The 17,582-nt window shown below is 47.7% G+C and overlaps 1 protein-coding gene across 16 annotated transcripts in view; it reads left to right on the forward strand.

Moving 5' to 3' along the window:
- The window catches only part of nav3 (neuron navigator 3), a 1,340,243-nt gene that overhangs the window by 1,211,884 nt on the left and 110,777 nt on the right, over nt 1-17,582 (forward strand). For 12 of the 16 annotated variants that reach the window (XM_072484719.1, XM_072484722.1, XM_072484724.1 and 9 more), the window contains 3 exons: nt 4,127-4,624; nt 7,760-7,825; nt 10,174-10,215. In XM_072484719.1, coding sequence (XP_072340820.1) covers nt 4,127-4,624; nt 7,760-7,825; nt 10,174-10,215 — 606 coding nt within the window. The remainder of the gene's footprint in view (nt 1-4,126; nt 4,625-7,759; nt 7,826-10,173; nt 10,216-17,582) is intronic. The other 4 variants (XM_072484714.1, XM_072484720.1, XM_072484718.1 and 1 more) reach the window with 3 other exon arrangements.

Raw genomic sequence — 17,582 nt, forward strand, 5'->3', positions numbered from 1 at the left:
AGTGGGAGCACGGGGGTCACTGTATTAATCTCTGTTTCCCATTCAATAATAATGAACTTCTTTGCCGTTCATAACAAATTCCCATTTATTGTTGGGATGAGGTTGAGATGAAGACAGAAGTTGGCAGCCTTTGCAACTGGAGATCATGTTGAGGACAATGATGGGCAGTTTGTTATTTACCAGTATACATTATCTGGGAACTCCATTTTTCTCTTTCCCTCAAGATATGGGTGAGACTTACAAGCCAGTAGTTATTATCCATCCCTAATTGCACTGAGGGTATTAAGAACCAAATATAAAATGCGAACTAGACCTGGAAGGAGGGACAGGTTCCTTTCACTGAAGAACATCTGTGGACCAGTTGGTCTTTGATAACAATCTTTCACAATCAATTGTTCTGGCACTAAAGCAGCAAGATCTGGACAAAATTTAGGTTTGGGCAGATAAGTAGCAAGTAAACATTCTTGCCTCACAACTGCAAGACGGTAGCCAACTCCAACAAGAGAGTCTAATAACTTCCCTTTGAATATTGAATGGAATTAGCACCATTGAATCCCCAAGATCAACAGTAAATAGAAAGAAAAAACCCTGAATTCATCATTGTGGGATTTGAACGGATGAGTTCAGGATGGTAGTAACAGCTTGACCACTCACTTCCCTTCAAGTATTTTGAGTATCCTGAAGTCATGCATATCATAGAATTGTAGAATGGTTACAGCAGAGAAAGAGGCCATTTGGCCCATCGTGCCTGTGTCAGCATCTCTGCAAGAGCAACTCAGCTAGCCCCACAAAGCCACCTTTTCCTCGTAGCTCTGTAAGTGTCTGTTTGCAGGTAATTATCAACTCTCTTTTGAAAGCCTCAATTGAACCTGCCTCCACCACAATCAGGCAGCACTTTCCAGATCTTAACTACTCTCTGCACAAGAAGGTTTTTCCTCCTGTCTCCATTTGTTCTTTTGCCACTTACCTCAAATCTGTGTCCCCTGGTTCTTGACCCTCCAGCCAAAGGGAACAGATCCCTCATGATTTTGAAAACCACTGTCAAATCTCCTCTCCGCATTCTCTAAGAAGAACAGTTCCAACTTCACTAATATATCGACTTAATTGAAACCCCATCGCTGGAATCATTCTTGTAAATCTCTCTACACCCGTCCTAAAACCTGGATGTTGCGATCTGGATCTTGCCTTCAGTGGGCATGATCCAGATTAGCATATTTAAGTGAGCTATTAGACTTATTTAGATATGTCTACGCTAGTTTCTCCCTGCGCCCGGGGACTAACAGCACCGCCTGGGAGACTTCACCAGAAACCATTTAGCATTGGTTTCCACAAACATAGACCGGGCGTACAGCACAGAGAGGTCTCCTAGGTCATTAGAGACCCCTGGGTGGTCAGGGACAGGGTAGGATGATACCCTGGCACTCTACTGCCACCTGAGCACCTTGGCACTGTCAGCGTAGCACCTTGGTGCTGTCACCTGGACACCCTGGCACAGTTGCCTTGGCACTGCAAGGGTGTCCATGTGGCACTGCCAGCCTAGCACCTTAGCACTGCCTGGATGTCTGTGTGACACTGCCAGGCTGGGAGGGGCACCATGGTCCTCATCTCGCAGTGCCAATGTGCCCAGGTGGCACTGCAAGGGTGTCCATGTAGCGCTGCCAGCCTAGCACCTTAGCACTGCCTGGATGTCTGTGTGACACTACCAGGCTTGGAGGGATACAGCATGGTCCTCGTCTCGCAGTGCCAATGTGCCCAGATGCCAGGTTGCCCGCCCAGGGTTTGGACTGGGGGGGGGGGGTGCCTTGCCCTTAAAGAGGTGGGTAAAGGGGGGTCGTGAGGACTCCAGAAGAGGCAAGTTGGATGCAGTGCTGGCCGGGGGGCGGGGGGGGGGGGGGGGGGGGGGGGGGGGGGAGGGGGGAGAGTGGGGTGGCTGAGGGGAGTCAAAAGATCAGGGCAGCGTTTTAAAATGGTGCCTCGATCCTCGCCAGTGCTGGAAATGACCAAAGTGTGGCGATCCCTGCCGATGCCAAAAGAAACCCGGCAAAATATGTTAATTCATTAAATAGTGATGCCATTCTCGGCGGGATTCTGTTTTTGTCCCGTTAAATGGCCCCCACAGTTCCAGGTCAGGATGGTGAGTGGCTTGGAAGGGAACTTCCAGGTGGTGATGTTCCCATGTGTCTGTTGCCCTTGTCCTTCCAGCGGGTCGTGGCGAAGTCGAAGGTGTTGCATAAAGAATTTTGGTAAGTTCCTGCAGTGCATCTTGTAGGTGGCAAGCCCGGCTGCCACGGTGTGTCAGTGATGGAGGTAGTGAATGTTTGTGGGATAGGTGCCAATCAAATGGGCTGCTTTGTCCTGGATCATGTCGAGCTTCTTGAGTGTTGTTGGAGAGTATCCCATCACACTCCTGACTTGTACCTTGTAGATGGTGGAAAGGGAATCACTCTGATGTGGATATCATTTCTTCCCCTTTTTTTTGTGCAAAAGTGAAACATGCTGTTGGAATTCAGCTTCCAGTAAGTTTCTGGTCCCAGCATTAAAATCATCCACAATATGGCAAAAATTGGATTGTCACACTCGTGCAATGGGAATGACTTCTCTGAGTTTGAAATGAAACCATATTGTTGTGGGACAGCACAAGGACATTTTCCTGTTCTTTTAAGCAATGGATTTGTTGGAAGTACTTCCCAGAAGTATTATATTCCACCTCTGCAAACATAAAATCTAGCCAGAGGATAAAGATTTGAAACCAATCAAACATGAGGTAAACAACCAGGGTTTTCTTTACCCTTCTCATTCACACGTTAGTGTTCTCGCTGTGTGATTGAAGTACAGCCTGGTAAATCCCTTCAAGAAAACAACATGTGCTTCACAGTGAAAGGTCATTGAAGTGAGATGCCCTTGGGTCGGGCGGAGTTCTGGGGTGTCTTTTCCTTATAAATAGACATAGGCGAGGAGGAGGCCATTCAGCCTTGGATCCATAATCCTTAATATCCTTACCAAGCAAAATATCTAATCATACTGTGTTTTGAAATTTTCTATTAAATTCCACCCTCAACAGCTTCTGGAGGAGTCCCAGGTTTTCCCTATCTTCGCTGTGAAGAAATGCCTCTTCACGTCACCCCTGACTCGCCTGACTCTTATTTTAAAGTTATGCTCCCCTGTTTTGGACTCACCCAACCAGAGGAAATAATTTTCTATTTCCTCTTTATCAAATCCTTTAATCCTCTGAAATACTTTGATGAGGCTATCTCTTAATTGTCTAAACTGAAAGGATTACAAACTAATCTAGGGCAGCACGGTAGCATTGTGGATAGCACGATTGCGTCACAGCGCCAGGGTCCCAGGTTCGATTCCGGCTTGGGTCTCTGTCTGTGCGGAGTCTGCACATCCTCCCCGTGTGTGCGTGGGTTTCCTCCGGGTGCTCCGGTTTCCTCCCACAGTCCAAAGATGTGCAGGTTAGATGGATTGGCCATGGTAAATTGCCCTTAGTGTCCAAAATTGCCCTTTGTGTTGGGTGGGATTTACTGGATTATGGGGATAGGGTGGAGGTGTTGACCTTGGGAAGGGCGCTCTTTCCAAGAGCCGGTGCAGACTCGATGGGCCGAATGGCCTCCTTCTGCACTGTAAATTATATGAAATTATATATATAATCTATCCAGCACCATTCACAACCTCAGGGGTCCAATGGCACTTTACAGTCAATTAAATACCTTTAAAGTATGGTCACTGTTGTAATGCAGGATACTTGGCAGCCAATTTGTGCACAGCAAGCTCCCACAAACACCACTGTGATAATGGCCAGATAATTTGCTGTTTTCGTGTGATGTTGGTTGAGATCTTCCCTGCTCCTCTTCAAAACACTGGCAATCGGATCCTTTACATGTACCTGAGAGGACAGATGGGATCTCAGTTTAATGTCTCACAAAGAAAGATGGAATCTCCAACAGTCTGGCACTCAGTCAGTACCAGCACTGGGAGACACAAGATTGATTTTTGTGGATTTGTTTTGTGTGTAATGTTTTAAAACATTGCCATTTATTTTGTTTAAAAAGACCAATTCCTCCTTGAGACATGGTTTACTGTGACAAGCTCCTTGCTTATTCTTTTATCACTTTTTCCGTAGGCTGTTTGGAACAAAAACCAGTGGGAAAGCGGGCAGTGTGCCAAGTTCGGAATCAGTGAAGAGTTCTACTGTCATCTCTAACCCTCACGCCTCTCTGACTCGCCAGGGCAGCCTGGAGTCTCCTTCCATTGGGGCAGGGAGCCTCGCCAGTGCTGGTGGGCAGGTCAGTAGCGGAGGGAGCAGCTCAGTGGGCTGCAAAACTTCAGACTTGCCCACTGATGGGGGAAGTCTGAGCCAGTCGCTGGCCTCTAGCCCAGCCTCACTCCACTCGTTAAACTCCAGCGGTCACCAGCTGACGGCGAGCCTCAGCAGTTCACCAGGGGGCAGTAAGGACACACTCAGCTATCCTTCCCTGACCAGCCTGCACACCAGCTCTGAGTCCATCGATCTTCCACTCAGCCACCATGGCTCATTATCTGGACTGACCACAGTGCCCAAGGGGGAAGTACAGAACATGCTAATGAGGACAGGAAGCGTCAAGTCAACACTATCAGAGAGGTGAGCTGGGAACCCTCGTTGCTCTAGCCTAAACAAAGATTAATTGGAAATCTGTCTGAAGCATTCGGCCTCAGCATTTTGTTCAACTAAGCGTATCCGCTGTTGAAAGTTAAAGTCTTCAAGAGAAGATTTACTCGAATGCTAAATGAGGGATGTAGCTCTCCTTTGCTTGTATTTGTATCTCTACACTCCTCCCAAAGTGCTGGATTTCGATGTTTCAGGGAGCTTTCGCAGCCTCTCCACATGACATGAATTTACATGGAAAGACTGGAGAAGCTGAGATTGCTCCATTTAGAGCTGGGAAAGTTAAGAGGAGATTGAATGGAAAGGTTTTGATAATGTAAATAAAGAGAAACTGTTTCCAGTGGCGAGAGAGTCAGTGACCAGAGGATGCAAATTTACAGTCATTGACAAAAGAACCAGAAGGGGAATGAGGAGAATCTTTTTTCAAAAGAGAACAGGGTAAATACTTGAGGGGGTAAAAACTTACCGAACAATGGGGAAAGAGCAGGGTGGTGGGATTAATTGGATAGCTCTGTCAAAGATCCAGGACAGGCACGATGAACCGAATGGCCTCCTTTCGCATTGGATGATTTATAAGGTATGAGAATGTACTTAAAAAAACAATGGCTCACCACAAAACTTGCCATATAAAATTTCTGGAGGTTATCTTGTGTTGTTCAACTCAACAACCCCCCCCCCTTATTATACCAATGAATATTCATCATTGAGAGGAGTTGCCAACCCTCTGGGATTGTCCTGGAGTCTGCATGAATTGTGGATTAATTCTCCAAGCACAATTGTGAGTAACATCCAGGAGAATAATTACGAAGGCATTAGAAAATACCGTTTTAAAAAATATTTTCAATTATTCCCGAGAAAATTGAACTGTTCATTTAATTAGTGTTGAAGTAGTTAATTTGATTTGTAGCAAGAATGATTTAATCAGACACTGACAAATGTGTCCTGACACTGGAAGGCGGGTCACCACAATTTGAACATATTGAGTAACCAATGGTGGGAGTGTGGAGGCGGAGATGTTACAGTAGGGATTCCGAAGACTATGGGATAAAAGGTCCAGGAATACATTCATCTCGAGCTAGCAAGCCCATTAGTGCATGAGATACAGAGTAGAAATAAACTATGCTGTGCAAAGTGGACTTCTTTGCTCTCGCTGGTCAAATTTTATTTGGAATGACTGAAGCAGGAATTGATTTGAGGTTACGTCTGATGTGTTTCATGGTGGACTTTGTTATTTTTGTCATTGAACAAAAAACAATGGGCTTGATTTTCTGCTCGGTCAACTAGAAATGTTCAGGAAATACGGGAAAAGAGATAATTTCATCTCTCTCTTGTCATGGCCATCAAGGTTTGGCAGTCCTGGCAGGTTTTAGGGGCTACATTCCCAGGTAACCTGGCTTCATGTCTCATCATGAGAAACTCCTTCAGGACAGTAACTTTGAAGTGAAGATTCTGTCAAAGGTAAAGATCAGTGGGATAGGAAATTCCCAACCACGCTTTATTTGAGGCACAGAGTTTTGACATTAAGTCCAGTGGTCCAAGTTTTCCATTGGACTTAACCTAAAATGTTTGACCCCCAAGTCTTTTATTTCAAATAAATAATAATAATCGTTATTGTCACAAGTAGGCTTACATTAACACTGCAATGAAGTTACTGTGAAAAAACCCTAGTCGCCACATTCCGGCCCCTGTTCGGGTACACAGAGGGAGAATTCAGAATGTCCAAGTTAACTAACAGCACGTCTTCCAGGACTAGTGGGCAGAAACCGGAGCACCCGGAGGAAACCCACGCAGGCACGGGGTGAATGTGCAGACTCCGCACAGACAGTGACCCAAGTTGGGAATCGAACCTGGCGCTATGAAGCAACATTGCTAACCACTGTGCTACCATGCTGCCCCATTATGCTAGGCTTCCAACAATAACAACCATCGCATATTGTTTGTGGCACATTTACCTGTTCCTCTGCCTAGGCTATTGAATTTCTGAAGATAAGCAAATTCCTAGAGAGAGGAGGACACATCCTGAACAGAGCGAACCTGACTCTGAAATATTCTCCATGCCTGAACAATCCCAATAGCCTGCAGTGCTGGAGGAGGTCAATCTGCTCAGAATCACTCTACAAGACAGATTGGTTTCTCAGAACAATTAGCTGGTGTCCTTTGTCCAAGTATATTGGCTGGGATTTTCTGGTCCAGCCAGTTGACCTTTGACAACTCTCTAAATGTCCCTGCCCCGCCTGCGACATTGCCTGCTGCTGGCAGGAAGATGGGAAAATGTTTTTAAGCAGTGGGTAAATTTATTTCTTGTATACCAAGGTGAGAGGTTTCAGCTGCCACTTTCATCACCCATTGTGCACGGTGCCACTCACTACAGAGTAAGGCTCTATGTGCCCCACCCTGATGGTCAGTCTTAAACCACCCACATAAGGTATGCCTCTTCTTGGAGATTTAATTGAATGTTAGCCCTGACACAGTTGGTAGCGTCCCAACTGACAGAACTCTCCTGTTCTTCTTCAGTGTAGTGCATCGGGATCGGTGACATCCACCCGAGAGAACAAGCAGAAGCCTCAGTTTAATGTTTCATCCAAAGGGCTGCACTTGTGTTGTGCAGCACTCTCTCAATATTGCACAGGATAGTCAGGCTAGATTTGGTGCTCATGTCACGAAAGTAGGCTGCTGACTCAGGGGAAGGATTGTTACCCATTGAGACAAACAAAGGGAAATCTCCAAACCAATGCCCCTTACGTTTTGGCCGGAATTCTCAGGCTGTTGGGATTCTCTTTTCCCACTGGTAGCACGTCCCTGACTGTGGGTTTCCCGGCGACATGGGGTGGCTTCAATGGGAAACCCTATTGACAAGCAGCAGGAAGAGAGAATCGCACTGCCAGTGAATGGCGCGAGGCTGAGAAACAAGCGGCTGGGGGACCAGAGAATTCCTCCCTTTACATCTGACCTGACAATCAGCTCTGCAAAGAAGGTAGTTAGGAGAGTGCAGGATCTCCTACTCATTATAAGTTTGTTAATTACACTTTTTTGGAGATGTTAACACTTTTCCCCTTTTTTGTCCCCTTCTGACTTCTGTTCACACTATCTCTCTATCATCTTGACTATTAGTCCACTTTGTTTCCTTGTTAATATTCCTCAGTGTCGCAGGATCGCCCATTCTCGGAGGCAAGACAGGTAAATCATTCGCTGCAGTCCAGAACCTTCAATCAAATCACTTTAGACTAAAAGATGTTTGTGTTAGGCACTTATTAAAAATGAATTTAAACATTTGGAAGTCGTCATTTTCAGAATGAGTTTTCCCAACGCAGAGCCTCAAGTGCTGGAAGATCATGACCAAAACTTGGGCATGTGCCTTACTGACAATTAACTTTATTCTGGGTAAACTCTATCCCACTCCCCCCCCCCCGCCCCCCCCCCCCCCCACCCCCCCACCCCCCCCCCCACCACCACCACCACCACGGACACATGATCTTGGCGACATATAATCTGGTCTGACCAATGCTGGGAAGGGGCCAATTTGATTGGTTGAACTGGGTCACAGATGCCTACAAAAGGTTGTCCCAATCCACAAAGGTGGAGGAGCCTCAGTTAGTCAAACTTGCATCTCTAAGACAGAAGGTTGTGGGCTCAGACCCCACTTAAGTCAATAAGCAAGGCACTGGGGAACGAATGCCTAATTTCAGCCATCATGCTTTGCCATAATGTTAAACTAAGGCCCCTGTCTCCCTCATCCAATCATTGACATGAGCTTTAAAGATCCTAAGACATTATTTTAGGGGAAGAGCAGGGACATTGACCAATGTTCCTTCCAACATTCCTCCTGAAAATAACATCAGGAAAAAATAGTCTTAATTGGTCATTCATCTTATTGCAGTCCATGGGATCTTGCTGTGTGCAGATTGGCTGGCATTTTTACTCACATGACAACAGTGACTACACATCAAAGCTCTTCATTGCATCTGAAGAATTTTTGGACTTTTCGAACAAATGTGGTCAAGTACACATAAACATAAACACCTTTCCTTCTATTTCACAGCAAATTCATTTTTTTTAATGTAAGACCATTGTCACAGGAGCCGGGAGTGAATCAGGGTGAGGTTTATTGTGCAGCGAGTTGTTGTGATCTGGAAGGTACTGTCTGAAAGGACAGCGGCAGGATATTCAATAATAACTTTCAAATAAGGGAATTGGATAAATAATGAATTGCAAACATTGACTGGTTGAGGGGGAAGAGGCAGATGGAGTGAGATGAACAGGGTAGCTCTTACAAAGAGCTGACACAGGCATGATGGACTGCATGGCCTCTTCCTGTGCTGTGTGATCTGATGATTGAATGATTGGCTGCAATATTCAATTGATGACACTGCTTATTAGGTAACGTTGCAACCCGATAGCAGGCGCTTTGTTTCCAAATCATTGTACTAACGATAGCAATAATTGGTTTGAGAATGGAGAAGCATCAGTTCAGAGGTCTGAAGCTTTAACTCACAAGCTGTTTATAACGGTTCAGCACGTTCCTTTGTCAGGCTGTACCCTTCGCCTTGCATGTGCAAACTAAGCAGTTCTGTCTTCCTCCACCATTGTGTTTTCTTCACAATACATCTTGTTTCGAACGACCACAAAGGGTTAAAAGGTGATGGTGAACATTTGATTCCTTTCTCCTCCGCCCTTCTCCCTTGTTCTGTGCCGTATTCCTGAGTGTTTCCAGCTTTGTGAAGAGAGATTCAGTACAGCGGGCTTATTTTCTCTGGAGTTCAGAGCATATGCAGTCGTCTTATTAAAATGTATAAAATTCTTAAGGAGCTTGAGAGGGTGGATACTGAGAGGCTGTTTCTCCTGGCTGGAGAATCTAGAACAGGGGATCACAGACTCAGAAAATTAAGTCGGCCATTTAGGACTGTGATGGGGAGAAATTACTTCACCCAGAGAGCTGTGAATGCCCAGCCGCTGAGTGTCTTCAAGGCTGAGATCAATAGGTTTTTGGGCACAAAGGAAATCAAGTGAAGAAATTGGAGCTGAAAGCTGTGAAGTTGAGGTTGAAGATCAGACAGGCTATTGAATGGTAAAGCAAGCTTGACTTGCCGGCAGGATCTTCCAGTCCTGCCGAGGTCGATGATCAGGTCACATCCACCATGGGGAACATGGTGTGGCGGGGCTGGAAAATCCTGGCCACAAACGTTATTCATGAAGCTCCAGCAGTTTTATCCCACATGTCATCGCAGTCATGAAGACAACACTCGTTCATTTCTTTGTTCTTGAAACTAGTCAGATACGTGATGCAGAATTCTCTTCTGCTTGCTATAACTTTTGTTGCTTTTATACTAAATCCTAAATGCTTTCCTTCTGTGTTATATGGATAACCCTAGCCGAGCTTTCTGCATGGGCATCAGCCAAAAGCAAATGTGTCTTTTTGCACTAACTGATTAACCAAAGTGATTTATTCTTAAGACTGACCGACGTCTGTGTTGAGGCCTCGTTTGTTGGTGTTGTGTGCTGCCAGTGACTTCTTTTTGTTTTAACAGTGTGCAACTAGATCGAAACACGCTCCCTAAAAAGGGCCTAAGGTAGAGAATAACTTGTTTTAATAACTTGTTAATTGTACTTGCCGCAGATATGTATCAATGTCCTTTGGCCGTCTCAGTCCAGTTTCTGGTGGGAAGGATTTCATAGCACAAAACCATCATTAATTTGGCATTAATTGGTTTTAATTTGGAAAATTTGCTCAGGGCGTTTGAAGATTGATGTGAACAAATACCAATCTGGAGTAGCAGCGAGTGGAAGTACAGCATCGGGACAGGTTAACGGCGGTCCCAACTGTACCCAATTTGAACAGCGACTGAAACTGCCAGCGCAAAGTGGGAACTGTTTGCCAAGGCAGACATTTTCCACTTTCATAAGCATGAAAGTTACTGCATTGATGTTTGCTGTTCTGCATCGTTTGATATGGCGATTGTTTGAGTATTGTTTTGTTATGCTGCAGATTCCATGTGCCAAGGAAGTTTCTGGAATAACTGCAGTTTTCTAGTTATTCTGGAGAAAGGTCACCTTTCCCGTGTCTAAACCACCAAAGCAACAAGGAAAACTTGATACTTGGAACAAATAGCGAGAGAATATGACTAACTTAGGGCATTAGTTACAAACTCCAGATTTTATCCCTCAATTAGACAGTCTTAACATTTTATAGCACAGGTCTGAGAGGAACACGGCTGGATTTGTTATTCCCTTCTAAGTTGGAAATTCGCTAGAAGAAGCTTTTATCCCATAGGCCACATTCTTCTCAGTACACAGTGATGTAGTGGCTATGTTATTGGATTTGTAAATCATTGGTTCTGGATTGAGAATCAAAGTGTTCAAATTTTCCATGGCCATTGGAGAATTTTAATACATTTCAAACAAATTCTGTAAATAAAACTCTGCAACCAATAATGGAGAAACGGTCAGGTTGTTGTAAAATCCCAATTTGGTTCCCTTACATCCTCTGCGGAAGGAAAGTTGGTCCTTTCCACAGTCTGGACCTATTTGTCACTTCAGTCCCACATCAATCTGATTGACTCTTATCTGCCATCTAAAGCTGCCTAAAAAAACATTCAATTTTAACAAAGCACCATGTTTGACATTAAATAGCAGAAATATCGACAGCCGTTCATTGACTTCTTCAAGGAGAATTGACCGTAAGGGGGGGGGGGGGGAGCCATGGGAACGGGGGGACGAATAAGGGAAGGGCATCTAATTGTAGGGGTAGTCAGGGTTTAGGGATGGGGGTAGTTGGGTATGTTATTGTGGGGGTTTTGCATGTGTTGGATCTCTGTTGTTTAAAATGTAAAAATGTTAAAATTATAAATGCCTCAATAAAATATTTTCTAAAACTAAAATGGCAGAAATATGTACATCACATTGCTTTTTTAAGAAAAGGAGACCAGCATGCGCTCTTGTAGCATATTGGGAGGAATCAGAGCCACAGCCTACCCAGGTATCCCCTAAAATTCCTTCCTCAACCGAAAAGGCAATCTATCTGCTCTCTACCTTCCTATTCCTAGGAACAGAAGGTCAGTGTGGTAGTCTGTGTAGAGGTATTACGGTACCTGGTAATGCTGGAACACCATTGGTAGACATTGTATGTTTCCTATTGGTCAAGCTGTATGGTAGCTCCGCCCTGCAAGGCGGGGTATCAGAGCCCATGCCGCCCTAGCAGCCTTCTATCTGTACCTGAGCTGCTGGGGGAAACATCTAGCTTATTAAAGCCTTCAGTTGGACTACAACCTCGCTTTAGTGGTCATTGATCGTGCATCAATTTAATAAGCTAGATTTAAAAGGATGGAGCTCCGAATCAAGCCGGATTGTCTGCAACTCAGCCCTCACGCGGCAAACTCAGCGGCAACCTTCAAGCACTGGCTGGCGTGTTTTAAAGGATATCTCGGAACGGCCGAAAACACACCCACGGGAGAACAGAAATTGCAAGTCCTGCACTCGAGGGTGAGCCCAGAAATTTGCACCCTCATCGAGGACGCGGACGACTTCGATGCAGCAATGGAGCTGCTAAAAGGACATTATATTTGCCTGGTAAACCAGGTCTACATCCGACATCTGCTAGCAACGAGGCGACAAATCCCTGGGGAATTGCTGGAAGAATTCTACCGTGCGTTCCTGGTGTTGGGGAGAAACTGCAGCTGCCCGCAAGTTTCGGCGAGCGACCACACAGAACTTTTGATCCGGGACGATTTTGTGGCCGGTATGCTGTCCTCCCAAATCCGCCAGCGATTGCTGGAAAAAGACACCCTAGGCCTCAAGGAGGCACAGGCCCTTGCAGGCTCCCTGGATGTGGCCTCCCAAAACACCCGCACTTACGTTCTCGACCGCTGGGCAGCTCCCTGGGCAGCATGGAACCACTCCGCAGCTGACCCTGAGACATCTCTCATCCCCCCACAAACCTGTGCTGCAAGGCGGCCTGGAAACCCCGGGGGGCCCCACTGCTACTTTTGCGTGCAGGCCAAGCACCCCCGGCAGCGCTGCCCGGCCCGTGCATCCACCTGCAAGGGATGCGGTAAAAAGGGCCACTTCGCGGTGGTATGCTAGGCCCGTGCGGCCGACGCGGTCTCCGGTAGCGAATGCGGACCGCCACCACAACCCTCTCCACGGTCCCCGTGCGGCCAGCGGGCGCCGCCATCTTCCTCCTCCAGGGTCACGTGCAGCCCCCGGGCGCCGATATCTTGTCATGGGGACGCCACGTGCAATGGATGGGCGCCGCCATTTTGTGCACCCCCAGTCATGTGCGACCAATGGGAGCCGCCATCTTGGATGGACTCCCAGGACCCCAGCTCGGCTGACCGCACACCGCCCGAAGAGAACTCAACTGCTGCGATTAGCCTCGGTGACCCTGGACCAGTCCCGGCCTCGAACACTCTCAACTGCTACAACAACAGTACTAATCAACGGACACGAGACGTCCTGCTTAATCGACTCTGGGAGCACGGAGAGCTTCATACACCCCGACACGGTAAGGCGCTGTTCTCTCCTCGTCCACCCCGTTAATCAAAAAATCTCCCTGGCCTCCGGTTCCCACTCAGTAGAGATAAAGGGGTTTTGTGTCACAAACCTCATGGTCCAGGGAAGGGAGTTTAAAAATTACCGGCTCTATGTCCTTCCCAACCTCTGCGCGGCCACACTCCTAGGGAGAGACTTCCAGTGCAATCTCCAAAGTCTAACTTTCAAATTCGGCGGCCCTATACCCCCTCTCATTGTCTGCAGCCTCACGACCCTCAAGGTCGATCTGCCTTCCCTGTTTGCGAACCTCACCCCGGATTGTAAACCCATCGCCACCAGGAGTAGACGGTACAGTGCCCAGGATCGGATCTTTATTAGGTCAGAGGTCCAAAGGCTACTGAGGGAAAGAGTCATTGAAGCTAGGAACAGTCCCTGGAGAGCTCAAGTAGTGGTGGTAAAGACCGGGGAGAAGCATAGGATGGTCATCGACTACAGTCAGACCATCAGCAGGTTTTCGCAGCTGGACGCGTACCCTCTCCCCCGCATATCCGAACTGGTAAATAGCATCGCGCATTACAAGGTCTTCTCCACAGTGGATCTTAAGTCCGCCTACCACCAGCTCCCCATCCGCACTAGTGACCGTAGGTACACTGCCTTGGAGGCAGATGGGCGGCTCGACCAATTCTTAAGGGTTCCCTTCGGTGTCACGAACGGGGTCTCGGTCTTCCAGCGTGAGATGGACCGAATGGTTGACCGGTACGGTTTACGGGCAACGTTCCCGTATCTCGATAATGTCACCATCTGTGGCCACGACCAGCAGGACCACGACACCAACCTCCGAAAACTCCTCCAGACCGCAAAGATCCTTAACCTTACGTATAACAAGGATAAATGCGTGTTTAGCACTGACCGTCTAGCCATCCTCGGCTACATAGTGCTAAATGGAGTTATAGGCCCCGACCCTAAATGCATGCGCCCTCTAATGGAGCTCCCCCTCCCTCACTGCTCCAAGGCCCTGAAGCGCTGCCTTCTCTTACTATGCCCAGTGGGTCCCCAACTACGCGGACAAGACCCGTCCCCTGATCCAATCCACAATTTTTCCCCTGTCAATAGAGGCCCGCCAGGCCTTCAGCCGCATCAAAGCAGACATTGCAAAGGCCACGATGCATGCCATCGACGAGTCCCTCGCCTTTCAGGTCGCGAGCGATGTGTCTGACGTAGCTCTGGCGGCCACCCTCAACCAAGAGGGCAGACCCGTGGCCTTCTTCTCACGTACCCGCCATGCTTCCGAAATCCGCCACTCGTCAGTTGAAAAGGAGGCCCAGGCCATAGTAGAAGCTGTGTGACATTGGAGGCATTACCTGGCCGGCAGGAGATTCACTCTCCTCACTGACCAACGGTCGGTTGCTTTCATGTTCGATAATGCACAGCGGGGCAAGATAAAAAACGATAAGATCTTGCGCTGGAGGATCGAACTCTCCACCTATAACTACGAGATCTTGTATCGTCCCGGGAAGCTAAACGAGCCTCCTGACGCCCTGTCCCGCGGCACATGTGCCACCGCACAAGTGGACCGCCTCTGAGCCCTCCACGAGGACGTCTGCCTCCCGGGGGTCACTCGCTTCTTCCACTTTACCAAGACCCACAACCTGCCCTACTCCATCGAGGAGGTCAGGACAGCCACCAGGGACTGCCAAATCTGCGCGGAGTGCAAACCCCACTTCTACAGGCCAGAGAAAGCCCACCTGATAAAGGCTTCCTGTCCCTTGAACACCTCAGTATGGACTTCAAAGGCCCCCTCCCCTCCCCGACTGCAACACGTACTTCCTGAATGTGATTGTCAAGTACTCCCGGTTCCCATTCACCATCCCCTGCCCCGACATGACCACAACTACCGTCATCAAGGCCCTCCATAGCATCTTTGCACTTTTCGGGTTCCCCGCCTACATACATAGTGACAGGGAGTCCTCCTTTATGAGCGACGAACTGCGTCAATTCCTGCTCAGCAAGGGCATCGCCTCGAGCAGGACGCCCAGTTACAACCCCCGGGGTAACGGACAGGAAGAGATGGAGAACGGAACGGTCTGGAAGACCGTCCTACTGACCCTACGGTCCAGGAATCTCCCAGTCTCCCGCTGGCAGGAGGTCCTCCCGGATGCCCTCCACTCCATCCGGTCACTGCTTTGTACCACAACCAACCAAACACCTCACGAACATCTCCTTGTCTTCCCCAGGAAGTCCTCCTCTGGGACCTCGCTCCCAAGCTGACTGGCAGCTCCCGGACCCATCCAGCTCCGAAAACACGTGCGGGCGCACTAGTCGGATCCGTTGGTCGAGAGGGTCGATCTTCTCCACGCTAACTCCCAGTACCTCGACGACCGACAAGATACAGTCTCCCTACGAAACCTGGCGCCCGCCGGATCCCCACGCACACCCCAGCCACCAATCCCACCCTCCTTACAGACGCACCCTTCCCAGGAGGATCGGTCCTTCTGCCAGCCCCATCTAGGCCCCCCCTCTCACCGACGCACCCCGCAGACGCTTCCTTCCCAGGTCAACCGTTTTCCTCACCAGCGCCCTCTAGGGGTGTCGAAACTGCCACAGAGATCGAGGCCACGCACCCGGAGCCACAGACGCCCGAGCCTCCACTGGCGTCATCACTGAGGCTCCGACGATCGCAGAGAACGACCAGGACCCCCATTCGACTGATTGCTTCATTTTAAAGTGTATATAGTTAATTGTGAATCTGTAAATAGTACGACAAAAAGACAAAAACACTGTACGGAGGTATTACGGTACCTCCATAACTATAATTTCTACCACGTTACCATTTTGTAGTATCAAGCCATCACCCCCACCGGACTCTTTTTTAACAGGAGGTGAATGTGGTAGTCTGTGTAGAGGTATTACGGTACATGGTATTGCTGGAACACCATTGGTAGATATTGTATGTTTCCTATTGGTCAAGCTGTATGGTAGCTCCGCCCTGCAAGGCGGGTATAAGAGCCCGTGCCGCCCCAACAGCCTTCTTTCTGTACCTGAGCTGCTGGGGGAAACATCTAGCTTATTAAAGCCTTCAGTTGGACTACCACCTCGCTTTAGTGGTCATTGATCGTGCATCAGTCGGTTAGCTCAGTTGGCTGGACAGCTGGTTAGTGATGCAGAATGATACTAACCGTATGGGTTCAATTCCCATTCCGGCTGTGGTTAGCATGAAATGAAATGAAAATCGCTTATTGTCACAAATTGGCTTCAATGAAGTTACTGTGAAAAGCCCCTAGTCGCCACATTCCGGCGCCTGTTCGGGGAGGCTGGTACGGGAATTGAACCGTGCTGCTTGCTGACCTGCCTTGGTCTGCTTTAAAAGCCAGCGATTCAGCCGAGTGTGCTAAACCAGCCCCAAGGCCCTGTCTTCTCAACCTTATTCCTCGCCTGAGGTGTGGTGACCCTCAGGTTAAATCACAACCTGTCAGCTCTCCCCTTTGAGGGGGAGAGCAGCCGAAAGTCCTTGGGGACTATTGCGACTTTCACATTCCCAGGAACGTTCCTGACTAAACAATAATGAAACTCTGATTGGCCTTCATTTGTGTTTCTGCAATCACATTGCATTGCGTTAAAGGGTAAAATACATAATCTGATACGTATGTTTATGCTCCGCAAGAACCTCTTCCAACTCCCTCTTCACCTCACCCTCTCAACCTATCCGCATACCCTTCTATTCCTTTCTCCCTCATGTTTATTCAGCTTCTCCTTAATTCCCCTACTACCCACAACCACTCCCTGTGACAGCGAGTTCCATATTCTCACCACGCTCTGTTTTTCCTGAACTTGTGACTGGATTTATTAGTGGCTGGCTTGTGCTTTATTTATGTTTCTGAGTTCTGGTCTCCCTGCCCACAGGTGGATTCATCTCTGTGTCTACCCTTCGTAATCTTAAACTCTTTGATCTAGTATCTCATCAGCTTTCACTTTTCGAGGGAAAAAAAGCCACTAATGAGGTCCTTTTGTGTAGATTTGATGTTTTTAATTAAGTTATCACGCAAGATCTTTTCATTGCATACTGTGAAAATAAACGAGCAGGGACTTTTGTTTACTTAAGTTTGTCTCTTTTTTTGTTTATGCTCTGCAAATCATTCATCAAAACACCACAAATTGGTTTTGTGGTCTAATTATTTTGTCAGTGCTTCAGCTTCATGCTATTCCGCAGTGTTCAAGCTCCTTGGTGGCTCTTCCTCGTTGTTTGTTTGAAGAAATAGTTTAATCTTCTATTTTAGAATGAGGCCACACCAAGTCCCATTCATCTGTCACTTCCTGTGCTCGCTGACCTACACTGGCTTCTGGTCTATCAATGGCACAATTTTAAAATGTTTACCCTTGTCTTTAAATCCCTCCATGTCCTTACCCCTCCCTATTTCGTTTAGCCCCACAACCCTCTGAGATCTCTGCATTC

Source organism: Scyliorhinus torazame, chromosome 19 (assembly GCF_047496885.1).
Source record: "Scyliorhinus torazame isolate Kashiwa2021f chromosome 19, sScyTor2.1, whole genome shotgun sequence".
In the NCBI taxonomy this organism is placed as follows: domain Eukaryota; kingdom Metazoa; phylum Chordata; class Chondrichthyes; order Carcharhiniformes; family Scyliorhinidae; genus Scyliorhinus; species Scyliorhinus torazame.